This window comes from Megalobrama amblycephala, linkage group LG17, assembly GCF_018812025.1.
Source record: "Megalobrama amblycephala isolate DHTTF-2021 linkage group LG17, ASM1881202v1, whole genome shotgun sequence".
Lineage (NCBI taxonomy): Eukaryota > Metazoa > Chordata > Actinopteri > Cypriniformes > Xenocyprididae > Megalobrama > Megalobrama amblycephala.
The window spans coordinates 38,637,080-38,655,897 of NC_063060.1; the positions used below are offsets into that span (position 1 = coordinate 38,637,080).

General features: G+C 38.6%; 1 protein-coding gene across 5 annotated transcripts in view; it reads left to right on the forward strand.

Annotated features, from left to right (window-relative positions):
* rasal2 (RAS protein activator like 2) overlaps positions 1-18,301 on the forward strand; it is a 96,458-nt gene extending 78,157 nt beyond the window's left edge. For 4 of the 5 annotated variants that reach the window (XM_048163855.1, XM_048163853.1, XM_048163857.1 and 1 more), the window contains 13 exons: positions 2,206-2,359; positions 3,470-3,568; positions 3,682-4,236; positions 4,575-4,719; positions 4,855-4,999; positions 6,111-6,347; positions 6,813-7,014; positions 8,828-9,027; positions 10,161-11,121; positions 11,217-11,348; positions 11,428-11,630; positions 13,386-13,473; positions 17,039-18,301. In XM_048163855.1, coding sequence (XP_048019812.1) covers positions 2,206-2,359; positions 3,470-3,568; positions 3,682-4,236; positions 4,575-4,719; positions 4,855-4,999; positions 6,111-6,347; positions 6,813-7,014; positions 8,828-9,027; positions 10,161-11,121; positions 11,217-11,348; positions 11,428-11,630; positions 13,386-13,473; positions 17,039-17,206 — 3,289 coding nt within the window. In that variant the 3' untranslated portion in view covers positions 17,207-18,301. The remainder of the gene's footprint in view (positions 1-2,205; positions 2,360-3,469; positions 3,569-3,681; positions 4,237-4,574; positions 4,720-4,854; positions 5,000-6,110; positions 6,348-6,812; positions 7,015-8,827; positions 9,028-10,160; positions 11,122-11,216; positions 11,349-11,427; positions 11,631-13,385; positions 13,474-17,038) is intronic. The other variant, XM_048163854.1, reaches the window with a different exon arrangement.
* Positions 18,302-18,818: the final 517 nt, after the last annotated feature.

Sequence of the window (18,818 nt, forward strand, 5' to 3'; positions counted from 1 at the left end):
CTTGTATAGGTCAGTGGTATGCACGCTTTTTAGGTGAGTGAGAAACCTGCCGGAATGAGTAAAATTTATGTGCAATACAAGCATTATTTAACCAGAGCGAATGAGATGAGTGAGTGACAGGAGGCGGGTGTGTATGTCAATTCGCTATAGGAGAGAAGAGAGCGAGAATGCGAAGCTGGTATTGGTGTATCGATACTGCAGAAAAGGAGTATTGGAACAGTTTCAGATATTTCAGTATCAATACATTTCGAAATATTGATATTTTTGACAACACTACATATTAGACTAATTCAGAAAAACTTGAAAAAAAAAAAAAAAAAAACCTACACGTAACTTTTTTTGTACAGCCAGAGAAGACTTTGTCTTTTGTATTATTCCATTATATCTGGGCTGTATAAGTGAATTATATTTAATTCTGACTGGCAGATCACTTAATGGATGTTTTGTGGGAAGTGATGGGAATTGTGTTTGGGTTCTGTTGGGATCTGAGCCAGATGAAAGGCCAGTCATTGTGGTAATCTGGTCAGCAGGCATCACCACAATTTCTCATAATGAGAGAAACTGATGCCAGCAGATTTACTGGGCACTTACTCCAGGATAGTCCATGTTGTGTGACCAACTGTCTGATCGTATGTGCTGTGTCACTGGGTTCAAACTTATAGCGGCATATATATATATATATATATATATATATATATATATATATATATATATATATATATATATATATATATATATATATATATATATATATATATATATATATATATATATATATATATATATATATATATAAATTGTGGTGTTTTTTATATATAAAATTGTGTGCATGTACGTTGTATATTCTGTTCAAAAGTCAAGAAAAGGTCAGTAAGTTGATGGGTTTTTTTAGTCATTTAGTCACTGGTAAACTGATCAAAAGTGACAGTAAAGACATTTATAATGTTACAAAAGTTTTCTATTTCAAATAAATGTTGTTCTGAGCAGCAAAACAGAATATCAGAATGATTTCTGATGGATCATGTGACACTAAAGACCAGAGGAAAGCCTGCTGAAAATTAAGCTTTGCATCACAGAAATAAATTACATTTTAAAAATATTAAAACAAAAAAAAAACATTTTAAATTCTAATAATATTTCACAATATTATTGTTTTCACTACATTTTTGATCAAACAAAAGCAGCTTTAATGAGGATAAAAGACTTCTTTCAGAGTGTGTGTGTGTATGTGTGTATGCGTGTGATGATATAGATATGATTGTGTTTTTCTCCTCCGGTCTCATCTAATGACTGAATCCTCATTAAACACAAAGCCCAACCATGTGAGTAATGTCAAGGTGTGGATGCTGTGCAAGTGTGGCGGTAGTGCAGGTGTGAGGTCTATATGTGTGTGTGGAAGTGTTTAAGATGTTTGTGTAGTCAACTCATCTCTCACTCCTCAGCTCCTCATAGGGCGGTCCCCATGGTAACATTCTCACGGGGACTTTGCATTGGCCAGCCCTCATTCTTGTTTATCACAGCAGCTTTCTGTCGTCCTCTTTAACCTCACCTGAGCTACGGTGAAGTAGCTCTACACCTGCACCAAACAATGAAGTGAAAATGCATAATACCTGATTGGAGTCGTCGTTTCTTTTCAGGAATGCGATAATATCCTGATATGCTCTTGGGATACTCCTTCAAGTGGATCTTTAGTTGTTTTTCGTAGGTATAAACTTTCTTTCTGGAAGCAGTGGGAAGTTGTTTCTTGCATGTCAGAGATTATATAATAAATATTGCTTTAACTACAGTAAAAAAAGTATAAATGAGTTATTGTGTGTGTGTGTGTGTATATATATATATATATATATATATATATATATATATATATATATATATATATATATTGTTTTTATCGCTGAAACACTCACTCTCTTATGTTTGACTGCCTCCCTGTGGCAATACTCTGTAAATTCTTTTTTTTTTTTTTATTAAATGACCTTAACCTTAAGTTCATAGGAAATTATAAGGATTCTTTCTGAGCAGAAACCATTCGTCGTGGTTCTTATTTGCATCTCAAATCTCCTGAGGCTGAGGACACTGTGTAGTTAATGAGGAAAAACACTGAAACATCAGAATCGGAAGAGAGGATGTAATTATTACTAAGTGATCTGGCTGAATCTTGAGTAACTAAGTTAAGGTTTCTGTTATTTCTGTGTGCTGTTCTAGGTCACGAGGCCTGCCCAAATTGAAGGAGTCCTGCTCCCATGAATCTTTGCTGAGTCCAGGCAGTGCTGTTGAAGCTTTGGATCTGAGTATGGAGGAGGACGTCTACATCAAACCTTTACACAGCAGCATTCTAGGACAAGACTTCTGCTTTGAGGTACAAACTCCTAGCATTATTCCTATGATCACATTGACATGTAATTAAATGTAATTATTATTACAAAAATAACTGTTTTCTATTTGAATATATTTTATTTAAAATGTAATTTATTCCTGTGATGCATAGCTGAATTTTCAGCATCATTACTACAGTCTTCAGTGTCACATGATCCTTCAGAAATCATTCTATGATAATTTGATGCTGAAGAAACATTTCATATCATTGTCAGTGTTGAAAATATTTGTGCCGTTTAATTTTTTTGTGGAACCATGATATATTTTTGGGGATTATTATATGAATAGAAAGTAAAAAATTGCAATTGAATCTTTTGTAACATTATTAATGCCTTTACTGTCATTTTTATTGCATCCAAGCTTAAAAAAAAAAAAAAAAAATCTTGCTCAACCCAAACTTTTCATGCATTTACATTTTGTGAACCCTGTTTAACATACCATGATATACAAATATGTAACTGGGTTGCACTGATCTTTTGTAAGTCGCTTTGACCAATAGTAGAGATGCACTAATTTGAAAATTTGGCCGATAATTCTTTATATTTGAAAGCCGATAACTAATATATTGGCCAATAAATCTAAATCCAAACTTTTTATATAATTTTTAGAGCCTGATTACAAAAACAATATGTTACCATTTTTTTAAAAGCCATGTCCCAAAACACACAATTATAATGCTCTCATTATAATTTTATGTAGCCTATATGACAGATTTGTGCTGCACATGTTGCACTTAACTGTATTTCCCTTTTTGAAGTATCATATTTCAAGCAATTCAAAACCATCATGGTGAACAGTGTGCATCTGAAGTGTCTCAGCTGAAGGAAATAATCCATTATTAATCAGCATTGATATATTATTATCTGCCCAATAAGAAAATTTGGCCGATAACATTAAAAATCAATATATATCAGCCGATACCGATATGGTGGCCGATATATTGTGCATCCCTAGCCAAAAGCATCTGCTAAATTAATGCAGTCAAACTGGACCTTGGTTGTAATGGATGCATTTCAGTTCTTTGTAACGTATTGGTTAAACGAATGATAAACTTTATGAATAAATTGCTGAATTTCTCCCCTTCCTCATATAGGTGGCGTACTCAGGTGGAAGTAAGTGCTTTAGCTGCTCTTCTGCTGCTGAACGGGACAAATGGATGGAGAACCTCAAGAGAACTGTGCAGCCTAATAAGGTGACCGTCAGATGCTTAGTTTTTTCTCATTTTTAATCAATACAAAACCACACATGCTTGTTTTATACCTAAAATGAGCTGCTGTGGTTTAATCACTGTCATTCCATCACCAGGACAACTGCCGGCGGGCGGAAAACGTCCTCCGCCTGTGGATCATCGAGGCCAAAGACCTGCCACCGAAAAAGAAGTATTTCTGTGAGCTGTGTCTGGATGACATGCTGTACGCCCGCACCACCAGCAAAACCCGCTCCGACTGCCTGTTCTGGGGGGAACACTTTGAGTTCTCCGGCCTTCCAGCCATGAAGAGCATCACTGTACACATCTACCGTGATGTGGATAAGAAAAAGAAAAAGGACAAAAACAACTATGTGGGTTTGGTGAACATCCCTGTGCAGGGAGTGATGGGAAGGCAGTTTGTGGAGAAGTGGTATCCGGTCAGCACCCCCACCACCAGCAAAGCCAAAAGTGGAGGCCCCTCCATCCGCATCAAATCTCGCTTCCAGACAGTCTCTATCCTGCCCATGGAGCAGTACAAGGAGTTTGCGGAGTTTGTGACCAATAACTATACTATGTTGTGCTCCGTGTTGGAGCCCGTCATCAGCGTGAAAAACAAAGAGGAGATGGCCAGCGCGCTCGTGCACATTCTGCAGAGCACGGGACGGGCGAAGGTACGATGACCGTTAAAGGAATAGTTAATTTACCCTCAAGTTGTTCCAAACCCGTATGAGATTCTTTCTTCTGCTGAACACAAAAAAAAAAGATATTTTGAAGAATGTCGGTAAACAGTTGACGGTAGCCATTGGCTTCCATAGTAATTTTTTTTCCATGCTATGGAAGTCAGTGGGGCCCATCAAATGTTTGGTTACCCATATTCGTCAAAATATTTCTTTTTTGTTCAACAGAAGAAAGAAACTCATACAGGTTTGGAACAACTTGAGGGTGAACTAACTTAAATTATCCATAAATCAATTGTTTGACTCAAGGTTGGCTAAACTGTCTTTATTAGGACTTCCTAACGGATCTGGTGATGTCAGAGGTGGATCGCTGCGCTGACCATGATGTGCTGATCTTTAGAGAGAACACGCTAGCCACCAAAGCCATTGAAGAATACCTCAAATTGGTGGGACAGAAGTACCTACATGATGCACTAGGTAAATTAAAGGATTACCCTGGTGTATTAAAAGGAGGTTGATTGCTCTGTTTGCCTGCTCTCCTCTGGGAAAAGGTTGCTAATTGAAGCTTGTATAACTAAGACCCTTTACTGTATGTTTGTTTCTGCTTTGTAGGAGAGTTTATTAAAGCCCTGTATGAGTCGGATGAAAATTGTGAAGTAGACCCATCAAAGTGCTCCAGCAGTGAGCTTCCAGAGCACCAAAGTAACCTGAAGATGTGCTGTGAGCTGGCCTTCTGCAAGATCATCAATTCTTACTGGTAACTAACTTTCAATTCCAAAACTGAACCAAATACAACAAACAAGACTACCGTTCAAAAGTCTGGGGTCTGTAAGATTTTTTTTTTTTTTTGAAAGAAAGAAAGAAAGAAATTAAAGAATTTAATACTTTTATTCAGCAAGGACGCAATAAATCGATCAAAGTGACAGTAAAGACATTTATATTGTTACAAAAGCTTTTCTTTTGATCTTTCTATTCATCAAAGAATCCTGGAAAAAAATGTACACAACTGTTTTCAGCATTGATAATACTTAGAATGATTTCTGAAGGATCATGTGACACTGAAGACTGGAATTATGATGCTGAAAATTCAGCTTTGCCAACACAGGAATAAATTTAATTTGAAAATATGTTAAAATAGAAATAGTTATTTTAAATTGTAAAAATATTTCACAATATTGATCAAATAAATGTATTCTTGGTGAGCTGAAGAGATTTCTTTCAAAAACATGAAAAAATCTTACCAAACTAAAAGGTCATTTAAATTAATAAAACGTTGAAATGAAAATTTTCTAGTTGTTCTCAGCTGAAATGTTTGATATAAATTACTCCTTATGAGTATAATCTACATATAATGTAGAATTTAATAAATAATTTTCTTATTCAGAAATCATAAGCAACTGGAAAAGTCATAAGATTATTTCAATCAAGATTAGATCATTATAAACCTTTCCAGTTGAATAACTGCCGTTCTTTATATTTTTATTTTTCCAGACTTTAAAAATTCAGATTTACACTATTGTTCAAAGATTTGCGGTCAGTAAGTTTTATTCAGCAAGGATGCATTAAATTTATCAAAAGTGACAGTAAAAACATTTATAACGTTACAGAAGATTTCTTTCAAATAAATGCAATTCTTTTGAACTTTATATTCAACAAAGTATCCTGAAATAATCTATCACGGTTTTTCAAAAAAAAAAAAAAAAAAAAATTAAAAATCTTACCGACGAAGATTTTTGCCAGAATGATTATGTAGTTCACAATGCTTCTACTGGTAACTACAAATACATCTACAATGTGCTTGTTTGTAGTTTGTTCATGTGCTCATGCTCGCAATTGCATTAGTTTCATCCTAACCCTCTACTGTACAGTGTGTTTCCACGGGAACTGAAGGAGGTGTTTGCATCATGGAAGCAGCAGTGTCAAGCTCGAGGGAAGCAGGACATCAGTCAGCGTCTGATTAGTGCATCGCTCTTCCTGCGTTTCCTGTGCCCTGCCATCATGTCCCCATCCCTCTTCAGTCTCATGCAGGAATACCCAGACGACCGTACCTCTCGAACGCTCACCCTCATCGCCAAAGTCATCCAGAATCTCGCTAACTTTGCCAAGTATGTCATGAATACTAGATTTACTAGATGATAAAATTCAAAACAGATTTTTGGGGATTTTGAATGTGAAATAGTAGAGATGCAACAATGGATCGGTCACAGATATTAAAACATGATCAAAACAGTAATTTATTTTAATGACAAAAGTGATATTGGAATCAGACAATAGTTGTTTGTTAAAATCTGTATCGGCCAAAATAAATCCTAACAGTGCATCACTAGAAAACAGGAATTTGAGTCAAATTTGAATGTGAAAATTGGAACTTAAGTCAAATTTTGATTAGAGCAATCAGATTAGTGATTTACATGATACTTACATATTCAAAATATGACCAAATTCTGATTTAATGTTGTGTATTCATTTTGTAATGTTCTTGTGCAAGTAAATGCATCATTGTAAAACTTCAGTCTGCCTTCGAGCACTTTTAGAATTTCTCATGCATTTCTTATTCTCTGTTACATCAGATTCGGGAACAAAGAAGAGTACATGGCTTTCATGAATGAATTTCTGGAGCACGAATGGGCTGGTATGACACGTTTTCTGCTTGAGATCTCGAATCTTGAGACGATCTCCAACACCCCAGGCTTTGAGGGCTACATCGACCTAGGCCGCGAGCTGTCCGTGCTTCACGGACTACTGTGGGAGGTGGTGTCTCAACTGGACAAGGTACTGCAATCCCTCCAAACCTTTATACTGCAACAATACCTCTTACAATGAAATCTACTGTAGGCTAAAGTTGAAAACAGCTGAGGTTCTATTTTATTCATAAGACGTGACAACAGGGGGTTAAAAATGCACCACAGAGATGTAAACCTCTTCACTCAGTCATTTTTTCGTCATTAAAAAGTTTTAGATATAGAAATGAACAATACTTACAAATGCAACATGCACAAAAAGAATATTACTTGACATAAACAAAAAAAAATTACTGAGTGCACCTTTAAAGGTTTATTTCCCCCAAAAATGAAATTTCTATCATTTATTACTCACCCTCATGTCGTTCCACACCCGTAAGACCTTTGTTCATCTTCAGAACACAAATTAAGATATTTTTGTTGAAATCTGAGAGGCTTTTATCTCCCATAGAAAGCAACTTAATTATCACATTTAAGGTCCAGAGAAGTAATAAAGACATTGTTAAAATAGTCCATGTGACTACAGTGGTTAAACCCTAATTTTATGAAGTGACCGGAATACTTTTTATGTTCAATCACTTGAACGGCGTCAGCCGATACTGAGCCGGCGTTTTGACATAGAGCACGGAAATGCTGCACTGTTTACACTACATCAACAACGTAAGAGACTGACAGGGAAGAGAAGAAATTGTTGAATAAAGTCATTGTTTTTGTTGTTTTTTTGCGCATAAAAAGTATTCTCGTCGCTTCATAACATTTAAGGTTGAACCACTGTAGTCAGATGGACTATTTTAACTAGTCTTTAATACCTTTCTGGGCCTTGAATGTGGTAATAATATTGCAGTCTCGGCGACTCACGTATTTCATCAAAAATATCTTAATTTGTGTTCTGAAGATGAACAAAGGTCTTACGGGTTTGGAACGACATGAGGGTGAGTAATTAATGACAGAATTTTCATTTTTGGGTGAACTAACCCTTTAAGTATTAATTAAGAGCGCCCATGTCTCAAAATCAGGAAGCGCATTTCATACCTCAGAGGTATTGCCGCAAATGTTTTATGTTGAGCTGTGTGCTTTATGTCAGTAATGCTTGATCCCCACTAAACGTTGTAAGGATGTAGCTGATTTTAAATGTTATCTTTACAGTACTGTTAAAGGGCTGTGTGTGACCAAAAAAAAAGCTTTGCACTTGTTTGCACTGTTGTTGTTGTTATTATTAGAGGTTATCCTCGAGGTTAGTGTCCCTGTTTAAACTGAAACAGTCTGTCTGATGGCATTGGACACAGCGCATTCACGCATTCCCACATGCCCTTCCCCTAACTCTTGCTGACCTGTTGCGTCTGGAGCATGGTTTTGTTTGGTCTGCGATTAAAACCTCCCTGCACAATGTTTTGGTTTCCTGTCACGAGTTAATTCATCTCAACCTTTCTTTTATCTTGTCTCAGACATAACCTTCTGTTGTTGTTTGATGCATGCCCTGTGTTTGACCATTTTTACCTTGTTTGTTTTGGTTTGTTGTTTTTGGAATGGCTTTTGTCATTTTTGTAGAAGCATGTGTTTGGTTTTTCTTTTATTTATCCCTAATTTGACTTTTTTCCTTTTGTTTTCTCCTCTTTTTACCCATGCCACTATACATTCCACCCTTTCCTGTCCGACACACTGTGTCTCCATGGTAATGCTGTCCTGCCACCAATGCATTATGGTGCCTACTATCTCGACCAACCAAAAAAAAAAAAAAAACTGCCAACCCACCAATCTGCCATCTGCACCCTCAAACTCTCGGGCTCCATGTGGTTGCCCTCTGTGGTCCGTAATGTGGTTACCATGGTAACGCACCAACCCAGGGTGACAATTCCTTCCTGCAGGCGACGGTGGCCAAACTGGGGCCCCTGCCGCGAATCCTTGGCGATATTACCCGCTCGCTGTCCAGTCCCACCCCCATCCAGCAGCAGCTCAGGCGCTTCCAGGACCATAGCTCTGCTCATGACATCAGTGGAAGTGTGTCCTCAGGACTGCAGAGAATATTTGAAGACCCAGCAGACAGGTAGGACACCATTTTCTTTATTTTGATATCTGTGTCTCATGTGCTCCACATTCCAAATCTTCTAAAGCCATACTTAAGGAAGATGTATCATAGAGGTTCACATGTCTTTAGACCTCCTTGGCTGAAAGATCACTTTGAAGTTGGCATGAAATAAAAATTCACCCAATCTATCTTCTAAAGGCATGTTTTTGATCTTATGTCATTGAACTATTCATCCATGCATGTTTAATTGTTTTGATCCCATGATTTGTAATTATAATTGACTTAAAGTCACCATGAAATCAAGTTTTTTGGCATATTTTTGAATATGTTAGCCTTACTGTTATCTATAAGTTAGTGTGCTCCAAAACAAAAAAATCGTATTTAGAAGAAATAAGCGTTCAAAACTTAGTCTTTCACTTCCACCAATATAGAATAATGATTTTGAAGACATCACCATTCAGCTTCTCATCAGATTTTCTGTCCAATCAAATGCTCTCTAGAATCTGAAGTGTCCCATCCCCTACATTATAAATAGATGCTGAAACTGCAGCTGAAATCGGTCACTTGTTCACACATTTACTATTTTCTATATGGTGAATGGCACATACTGCACTATATAGTGAATGCTATATATATATATATATATATATATATATATATATATATATATATATATAGATAGATAGATAGATAGATAGATAGATATAGATATATATAGATATATATATATGCACTATATATGCTTTCCATTGAGGCAAATAAAGTCTGGTTTCATGTTAGTGTCACGCAAACCGCAGCAGCTCCAGTCCAGAGACATTATAGCACAGAGCGGATCATATGCGCGAATCTGCGCAGACCACAAAACACAAAACGTCAAAATAAAGAAGAAAAGATCTGTTGCAGCTTCTGTTTCATCACGGTTTTAAAAAGTCTTCATAACAGATGGCTGGCAAGCTTACGTATACTTCTCTGAGAAAGCCAATGGGTATAGGACAAAGAAAGATCACAATGCAATGTCACACCAATGTGTTGTACCTGTATGTTACATTGACTCTCCAAAACACCTGAGACTGAATTTGACAATAAAATCATGTGCAATAGTATGACCGCATTATTCTCATATATTCATTCTTGCATATCTCGTTCCCCAGTGAAATGAGGAGCGTCAAATCTCCTGTCCAGGAGCACATGGAGGCCTTAGTCCGAGGGAAGCATCCTTTATTGGGTCAGCAGTCCTCCACGCACAGCATGAGCTTCTCTGACAAAGAGGAGCGAGACAGCCCACTCCCGAACGGACGCAGCATATCTTTAATGGACCTGCAGGACTCTTACCTGGCACAGGGGCATCCGGTTCCCAACCCTCTCAATGAAGCCCCTCCTAGATTAGGCCGAGTGGGCTCTCAAGCTTCCATTGGCCCTGTCCCTCCTCCACACCTCCACCAGCCCCCCGTCCATCCGAAAGTTCCCCAGCTGAGGGACAACTTGCCCCAGAGTGCCCCGCAGGTGCGTCGTCCTATCCACCCCTCCCTCAGCCAGCAGCGCAGCCTGCAACCGTTGTCTTTCCAAAACCCCGTTTACCACCTCAGCAACCTGCACGCACAATCCACGCACTCGACCCAATCCACGCACTCCGCCCAGTCCCTGCAGCCGGACTCCAGCTCGGAGAACCTGAGCACAGGCAGTTCTCGGAGTGCCAGCCCCAGTGCGTCAGGTGGCCGGGGAGCCACTCCAAGAGCCAGGATGCCCTCCACCAGCAGCGTGGAGGAGGAACTCGCTCGCAAAAGCATCCAGGGGCAGGAGACGCCTCCTCCCACGGCACGCTGGCACCCACCCCTGGCAGACCAGCACTCGGGAGCCCAGGTGGTAGCTGTACCTAGGCAGAGCAGCGCAGGTACGGCACATATCGTAAAGGTGGAGCAGCAGAGTCGAGGAGTGGGGCTGGTGGCAGGAAACGCAGGGGCGCGAACCCCAAGGTCACTCCCTCACAGCACTTCCCTCCGTAGTAGCAGCAGCGTCAACACAGAACCCATGCAGCAGAGTGGTGAGAGATCCAGGCAGCAGTCCACATGCTCCAGAGACAGTTCGGTACCAGGAGGGCGAGGCAACAAACAGGTAAAGAGCAAAGAGAGTTTGCTTTATTTGTAAATGTTTGAGCCCAAATAATGCTTGTGATATACATGCAATAATTGTTTGCTTGTGTCCGTAAGGTCCAGTCACCCGTAGAGTCAGTCACCATGTCTCCAGTGGAGCGAACTGCCGCATGGGTCTTGAATAATGGCCAATATGAAGATGAGGAAGAGGAAGGCCAGAGCAAAGACGATGCCAAACATGTAGAGAAGGTACTAAAGCGATAAAGAAAAATGCCTGCAAATAAGCGTTGTATAAGGTTTTAAGATCTTCTATTCTTCTTCTATAAAGTACGAACAGGAGATCTCAAAGCTGAAGGAGCGACTGCGGACATCTAGCCGGCGACTCGAGGAGTATGAGAGACGACTACTGGCGCAGGAACAGCAGATGCAGAAGCTGCTCTTGGAATACAAGGCTCGATTGGAGGACAGCGAGGACCGTCTGCGCAGACAGCAGGAAGAGAAAGATAGCCAGATGAAGAGTATTATCTGCAGGTGGGTTTATGAACAGACAGAGTATGAGTAAAATTACAGAGGGGAAATCTTACACTTTTAATTGCAAAAAACATTTGGTAAAGATCAAGTAAAATCCTTTGATATCTGTATGTTTGCTGTTTAATCATTTAAAGGTCATCTAAGCTATCTGAGCATTCAATCTGGAGATTTGGTGCTCAAGAAACATTTTTTATTATTATTGTCAATGTTGAAAACATTTGTACACCCTAAGGGCCCTGTACACCCTTTCCACCTAGTATTAAGGTGCGTTTTAGTTAATCGGATCTCAAGTAGACAAGGGAGACACATACCTGTTTACACCTGGTGTTTTAATCCGTCTCTCTTGTCCACTTTCAACCACTTCTGTCCTGATTTCTTCAAGGAGAGGGTCTGTGGGTGGGCATATGTATGGGTTTTTTCACAGATCTTTCGATCTACTGAACAAAATAAGCTTGCTTAATTTACATATGAATGGCCGGAGAAGATGGAAAAACATACGGAGAGCAGCAGCTTTCGTTTCTGCTCTGATAGCCGCAAGACCAGCCGAACGCTGAGTGCGTGTTAGAAATCAGGAATGGTGAGAGAACATTGTGCTTGGTACATTTTTCGTCTGCAAACCAGACTTGGGTCTTCAGCCGATAATGTTTAAATCCCGTCTTGCTAGCGCATTTCCCATAATGTTTACGCATTAGGTCAGTAGGCGGAGAGTAGGTGGTCTTTAGTGGCTGTTCAAACACATTCAACCACATGAGCATCTACACTACGAAAGCAATCCGGTCGAATGTGTTTTCGACTACCTCTAGAAGTGGTCCAAAGTGGACAAGCTCACTGTTCACACCTGAATTTAGCGTCCACTTGCGATCCAATCGACCAAGGCCATGTCCACATTAATACGTTTTCGTTTGAAAACGTATATTTTTCTCTCCGTTTGGCCTTCCGTCCACACTGAGACGGCGTTTTAAGTCAACGAAAACGTAGCTTTTGGAAAACGCTCTCCAAAGCAGATAAATTTGAAAATGTCGTCTTCGTGCCGTAGTGTGGACTGTGAAAACGGAGGCTTTTGAATATGATGACACATTTTTAGTCATGTGATGCAGTCATATGACCAATTCAGCCAAGACACATCTCCCAGTCTACATTCTCACTTGCTTTGGCCACTTTATACTCCTGTGTTACTCGCAGCAACAACTCCACCTCATTGTCGGTCCATTAAAAAAACTCAGTGCCTTTCCTCGACATTGCCGCAAAGTTTCAAAGAGCCGGAAAGTAAATAAACGCCTAGCGGAAATGACTCAGGTCGAAGCTTTACTCATGCACAGTAGGGGGATGTAAGCGTTTTCATACGTTTCAGTGTGGATGAGCAACTTTTGGAAAACGTTTGAAAATGATAGTGTGGACGCGGAGCGTTTTTAGACGAAGACTCCGTTTTCAAATATATCCGGATAAGTGTAGACGTAGCCCAAAACGCATCTTAATGCCAGGTGTAAACAGGGGCTTTTTTTCCCAGTATTCTTTGAATAGAAATTTCAAACAAACAACATTTATTTGAAATTGAAATCTTTTATAACATTATAAATGTAGCCTTGCTGAGTAAAATTTTAGTATTAAGGTTTTTTTTTTGTTTTTTTTTCCATTTGACCTTTAATTCATCTCGTTCATATATACAATATATAAAAAATGTAAAAAAAGAAAATTATTTGTAATTGTAAAACCCTGTGAAATCTGACAGGGTGTTGTGTTATTTGTGGTTCATAGGCTGATGGCCGTGGAAGAAGAACTGAAGAGAGACCATGCGGAGATGCAGGCGGTCATAGATGCCAAACAGAAGATAATTGATGCACAGGTACTGCAGATGACCATATTAACCAGCATGACAAATGCAAGGCAACTTTAGTGTGAGTTTGGAGATCATCTTAGTCTATTGTCTGGTTGTGAGGTGCTGGCCTGTGTGTGCTGCACAGTGGTATGCTTTGAACTCCCTGCTAAACCTCAGATGGTATTAAAGCAGGCTGCTGACTGGCTCATTGTTACTGTGTCCTACTGAATTCCAGGTCGCTAATGGAACTGAGGTAATACCAGCAGGCAAGTACAAGCAGACAGTTCTGCTCCTGCAGAGCAGCTAGGCTTGTGTAAGCGCACCCCACTCCAACACCCATGCCCGGCCTGAACCTTTGCAACACTCAGTCCTCTAAGCCATTTTGTTTCTCTCCACTTCAGATGATAAAAAACAATGGTTAAAGGTTAAGTGTGTAGTTTTTCAATGTTAAAAGATGTTCTATCCAAATGTAATGTGTGGAGACCACTATAACACAACCATTTGTAGGGTGACTTAAATGGATAGTTCACCCAGTAGTTCAGATTTTGAAGCCAAAAAAACTGCATCCATCCATCATAAAAGTAATCCATACAGCTCCAGGGGGTGTATAAAGGCCTTCTGAAGTGAAGCAACGGGTTTTTGTAAGAAAAATATCCGTATTTACAACTTTATGAACTATATCAACTAGCTTCCGGCAGACGCTCGTACACATCGCCTCACTTCAAAAGGCCTTTGTTAACCCCCTGGAGCCGTATGGGTTATTTTTTATGCATGGATTTCTTGGGGCTTCAAAAGGATATTTTCAAGGATATTTTTAAATATATCTCTGATTGTGTTCGTTTGAAAGAAGATATTTACACCTAGGATGTCTTGAGGGTGAGTGAATCATGGGATAATTTTAATTTTTGGGTGAACTATCCCTTTAAGAACAGTGTAAACACTGGTTTTGTGTTTTTAACATTGTTTGATCAATCAAACAAAAATGTATAATAATGTATAAAATAATGTATAAAAAAATTATTGAATGGGGGTATAGGCTAAGCTACCAGGCTAACGGTTAGCTTGCAAAACGTAAGCTAACAAAAAAAAAATGCCAATGATATAATAATGTTAGATGCAGTAATAAATAATATTATTATATGCAACATGAATAATATATTACATTTAAATGTAAATTTTTATTTAATAATTTATTTATCTAACATTTTTTATATATATATATATATATATATATATATATATATATATATATATATATATATGTGTTTGTTTACCAACATTCTTCAAAGTATCTCCTTTTTATGTTCCACAGAAGGAAGAAAGTCATACAAGTTTGGATGACACATCCCTTTAAATATTAATAAAGAATCACATTTAAATTGCAATAGTATTAATGTTACATATAATAATGAGAATTTAAATTTTTGGATGGACTGTCCCTTTAAGTAATAATGCTTATATTACATTTAAAAGACGTTAGTGGCTGTAATAACAGTTCATCATAAAGCAGTTTTGTAGGATCAGGAACGGAAGAGAAATCATTAAAAAAATCTCTCAGCCAGTGAAATCGTTTTGGGATCGTAGATGGAATGAAATTGTTCATGACAACATTAGTGGCAAAATTACACACTTTACCTTTAAAATGGATACTTGAATATGTTTGCATATTTCAGCTTTGTGGTCGTAGCCTGTTCTGCCATTTCACTTTCAAAATTCTCCTTGGGGTTAGTGAACGTTCATGCTTTTCCCACCCTTCAAAGCTGTCCGAGCATCTTCCTGATGTTTAGTGCTGTTGTTATAGGGATCGCTCCTAGCAGATTCAGTACCTGGTATCTGTGAGCTCTAGCTTTGGCTGCTGTTTTTATGTTTTATCCTCCTTATTTTTGCCTAGTCACTTCCTGATTGCCCATGCTGCCACACTCCCAGCACCCTAGTCGGTGTGTGTGCACTCCACACAAATTGCCACTGCCCTCTGCAGATAATTATTTTATAGTGTAAAGATGGTCTCGCTTTTACTTCTCTGGTTTTGTCTTTGCAAGTTGTTTGTGCAGGATTTGAGTTGTCCTCTTTTTGCTGTCCTCACAAACTTGCCCTTTTGTGTGTTTTGTGTGACAGATTCTTGTAGCACATGTGATTGCCTGACACTTGCTTGACTGTTTGTTGTCAGACTGGCACAGATTATGAATGGGCCCTATTCATGTCAGCTATTATTTGCCTTATTGAATTTATCTTCATATGAAGTTGATTTGGTTATACTTTTAAAAAATATACACATAATAAAACATTAAATTTATTGATTTTATTTTATTTATAATGTTTAGTTTCACCATATATGTCCACTTTTTTACTTTGAATATTTTCATTATTTCACATTCATCATTTTATTATATTGTTTTATTTGTAATCAATCTTTTTTAAAAGAATATTCATGGTTAAATACAATAAAAAGTTAATTATAATTGTTGGGGTTATTATGTGTGAATAAAGACCATTTAGTTGTTTCAGTTTATTTCCCTAATAAATGACAATACATTTTTTAGTTTTAAACAAGTTTTTGACATATTATATACATACACCGATCAGGCATAACATTATGACCACCTTCCTAATATTGTGTTGGTCCCACTTTTGCTGCTACAACAGCCCTGACCTGTCGAGGCATGGACTCCACTAGACCCCTGAAGGTGTGCTGTGGTATCTGCACCAAGATGTTAGCAGCAGATCCTTTAAGTCCTGTAAGTTGCAAGGTGGAGCCTCCATGGATCAGACTTGTTTGTTCAGCACATCCCACAGATGCTCGATTGGATTGAGATCTGGGGAATTTGGAGGCTAAATCAACACCTCAAACTCGTTGTGCTCCTCAAACCATTTCTGAAGCATTTTTGCATTGTGGCAGGAGCATTATCCTGCTGAAAGAGGCCACAGCCACCAGGGAATACCGTTTCCATGAAAGGAACTGACTTCTTTTCTATCAGAACCAGCATTACCTTTTTGAGCAATTTGAGCTACAGCAGCACATCTGTTGGATCGGACCACACGGGCCAGCCTTCGCTCCCCACGTGCATCAATAAGCCTTGGCCGCCCATGACCATGTTGCCGGTTCACCACTGTTCCTTCCTTGGAGCACTTTTGATAGATACTGACCACTGCAGACCGGGAACACCCCACAAGAGCTGCAGTTGTGGAGACGCTCTGACCCAGTCGTCTAGCCATCACAATTTGGCCCTTGTCAAACTCGCTCAAATCCTTACGCTTGTCCATTTTTCCTGTTTCTAACACATCAACTTTGAGGACAAAATGTTCACTTGCTGCCTAATATATCCCACCCACTAACGGGAGCCGTAATGAAGAGATAGTCAGTGTCATTCACTTCACCTGTCAGTGCTCATAATGTTATGCCTAATCGGTGTATATAATTTATGTAAATTAAATTTATGTAAAATTGTGAGCTCCTGTCTTCTGCATCTAAATGACCAAGGGTGGGTTGTAATATTTAACCTTGAATATTCCTTTAAGTCATGTTAATATCCACTGTGTGTAACATCTGACCTCCAGATTTTGATGTACTTCTCTCTCTCTCTCTCTCTTGCAGGAGAAGAGGATCAGCTCCCTGGATGCAGCTAACTCTCGGCTGATGAGTGCCCTCACTCAGGTGAAAGAGCGATACAGCATGCACAACCTCCGCAATGGCCTGTCGCCCACCAACCCCACCAAGCTCTCCATCACAGAGAATGGAGAGTTTAAGAACAGCAGCTGCTGATTGGTGCTCAGGACTTGATGATCCGTGCCGATTGGTGCTCCAAAAACAGATCACCGGCACCGATCGGTCGAGTTCAACAGGGACAGAGTATCTAGACTACATGCCTAAAAACTGACTGACTACTGTATAAATGCGTTTGCAAGGAATGTCTGGTTATTATTGTATATAAACGTTATCTAATATTGGTTGTGTACAGAAATGCTACTGCAGAGGAGTGTTTTGAAATTGCGTGGGAGAGTTAAGCGTAGTATTGGTTCTGAGTCAGAGTTTGTGTTTTTTTTAAGACTGATTTACGCATAAATGCTGATTTAAGATTGCAAAAAGATTTTTAATTATTGCCTAAGATATATGAAGGAGATGTACATATCTTAAAATAGAATTGTTTTAAAAGAAAATATGAAGAAAAGCACATAGGTATCAGCCGTAGATGTAAATGTCCGCAAGTTGCAGAGTCTGACAGGCAGATGGAAGGCAATTTTATGCACTCAGTTTTCTAACACAAATTTTCTATTTTTTTTTTTATTATTATTATTATTTTATGTTATCATCTTGCAAAAGGTTCTTACATCTAATTTTTAGGTGACTAACTGAAAGGACACGGTTAAGGCAGCCACAGTTCAATTGCAAAATTACAAAAGATCTTGAACATGATATTCAAGATTTTTAAGTATGTGTTCATTAATATGTTACTAAAAAGACGACTGAAGCAGTGGGTTTAATGAATTAAAATACTGAACTGAATTAACGGTTTTTATTTTGTCATATGTAGGCTATTTGACTGTCACTCAACATTTTTTGCCCTGTGTATCTGACCAGAGTGCTGTGAAACCACCAATCTTCAGTCTCACTGCCCTCTTGTTCTAGACAGCCTCACTGCCCTCCTTCTGATCCTCTTTATTGTTTGTCGTTACCTTTATTAATTAAAAGTCATCGTTTTCCACTGTGTTCTCACACTGTCAATATGAGCATCAATGCCTTTAACCTTTTGTGGCACAGGACTCCTCAATGTTTGCTGTTCTTGTAGCAATTGTACTGATGGTCAGTCCCAAAGTTGAAAGCTGAGCATTGAATAAAGATGGATTGTGGCCTCATTGATCATTTTGTCTGTGTGTGACCTGAAAATGGTTGATCATTTCTGCTTTCTCTTCCTTTCATTTTGCCATTGGCATTATTGCAATATTACAACAAATATTAGCAAAAAATATTAAAGGGTTAATTCACCCAAAAATGAAAATTCTGTCGTTAATTACTCTCCCTCATGTCGTTCCACACCTGTAAGACCTTTGTTCATCTTCAGAACACAAATTAAGATATTTTTGATAAAATCTGATGGCTCAGTGAGGCCTCTATTGCCAGCAAGATAGTAAACACTTTCAGATGCCCAGAAAGACACATTTAAAACAGTTCATGTGACTACAGTGGTTCAACCTTAATGTTATGAAGCGATGAGAATACTTTTTGTGTGCCAAAAAAATAAAAAAAAAACAAATAATGACTTTATTCAACAATATCTAGTGATGGGTGATTTCGAAACACTGCTTCATGCAGCTTCGAAGCTTTATGAATCTTTTGTTTCATTCGTTTTGTGTTCTTTTTGGAAGTTCGAAACGGC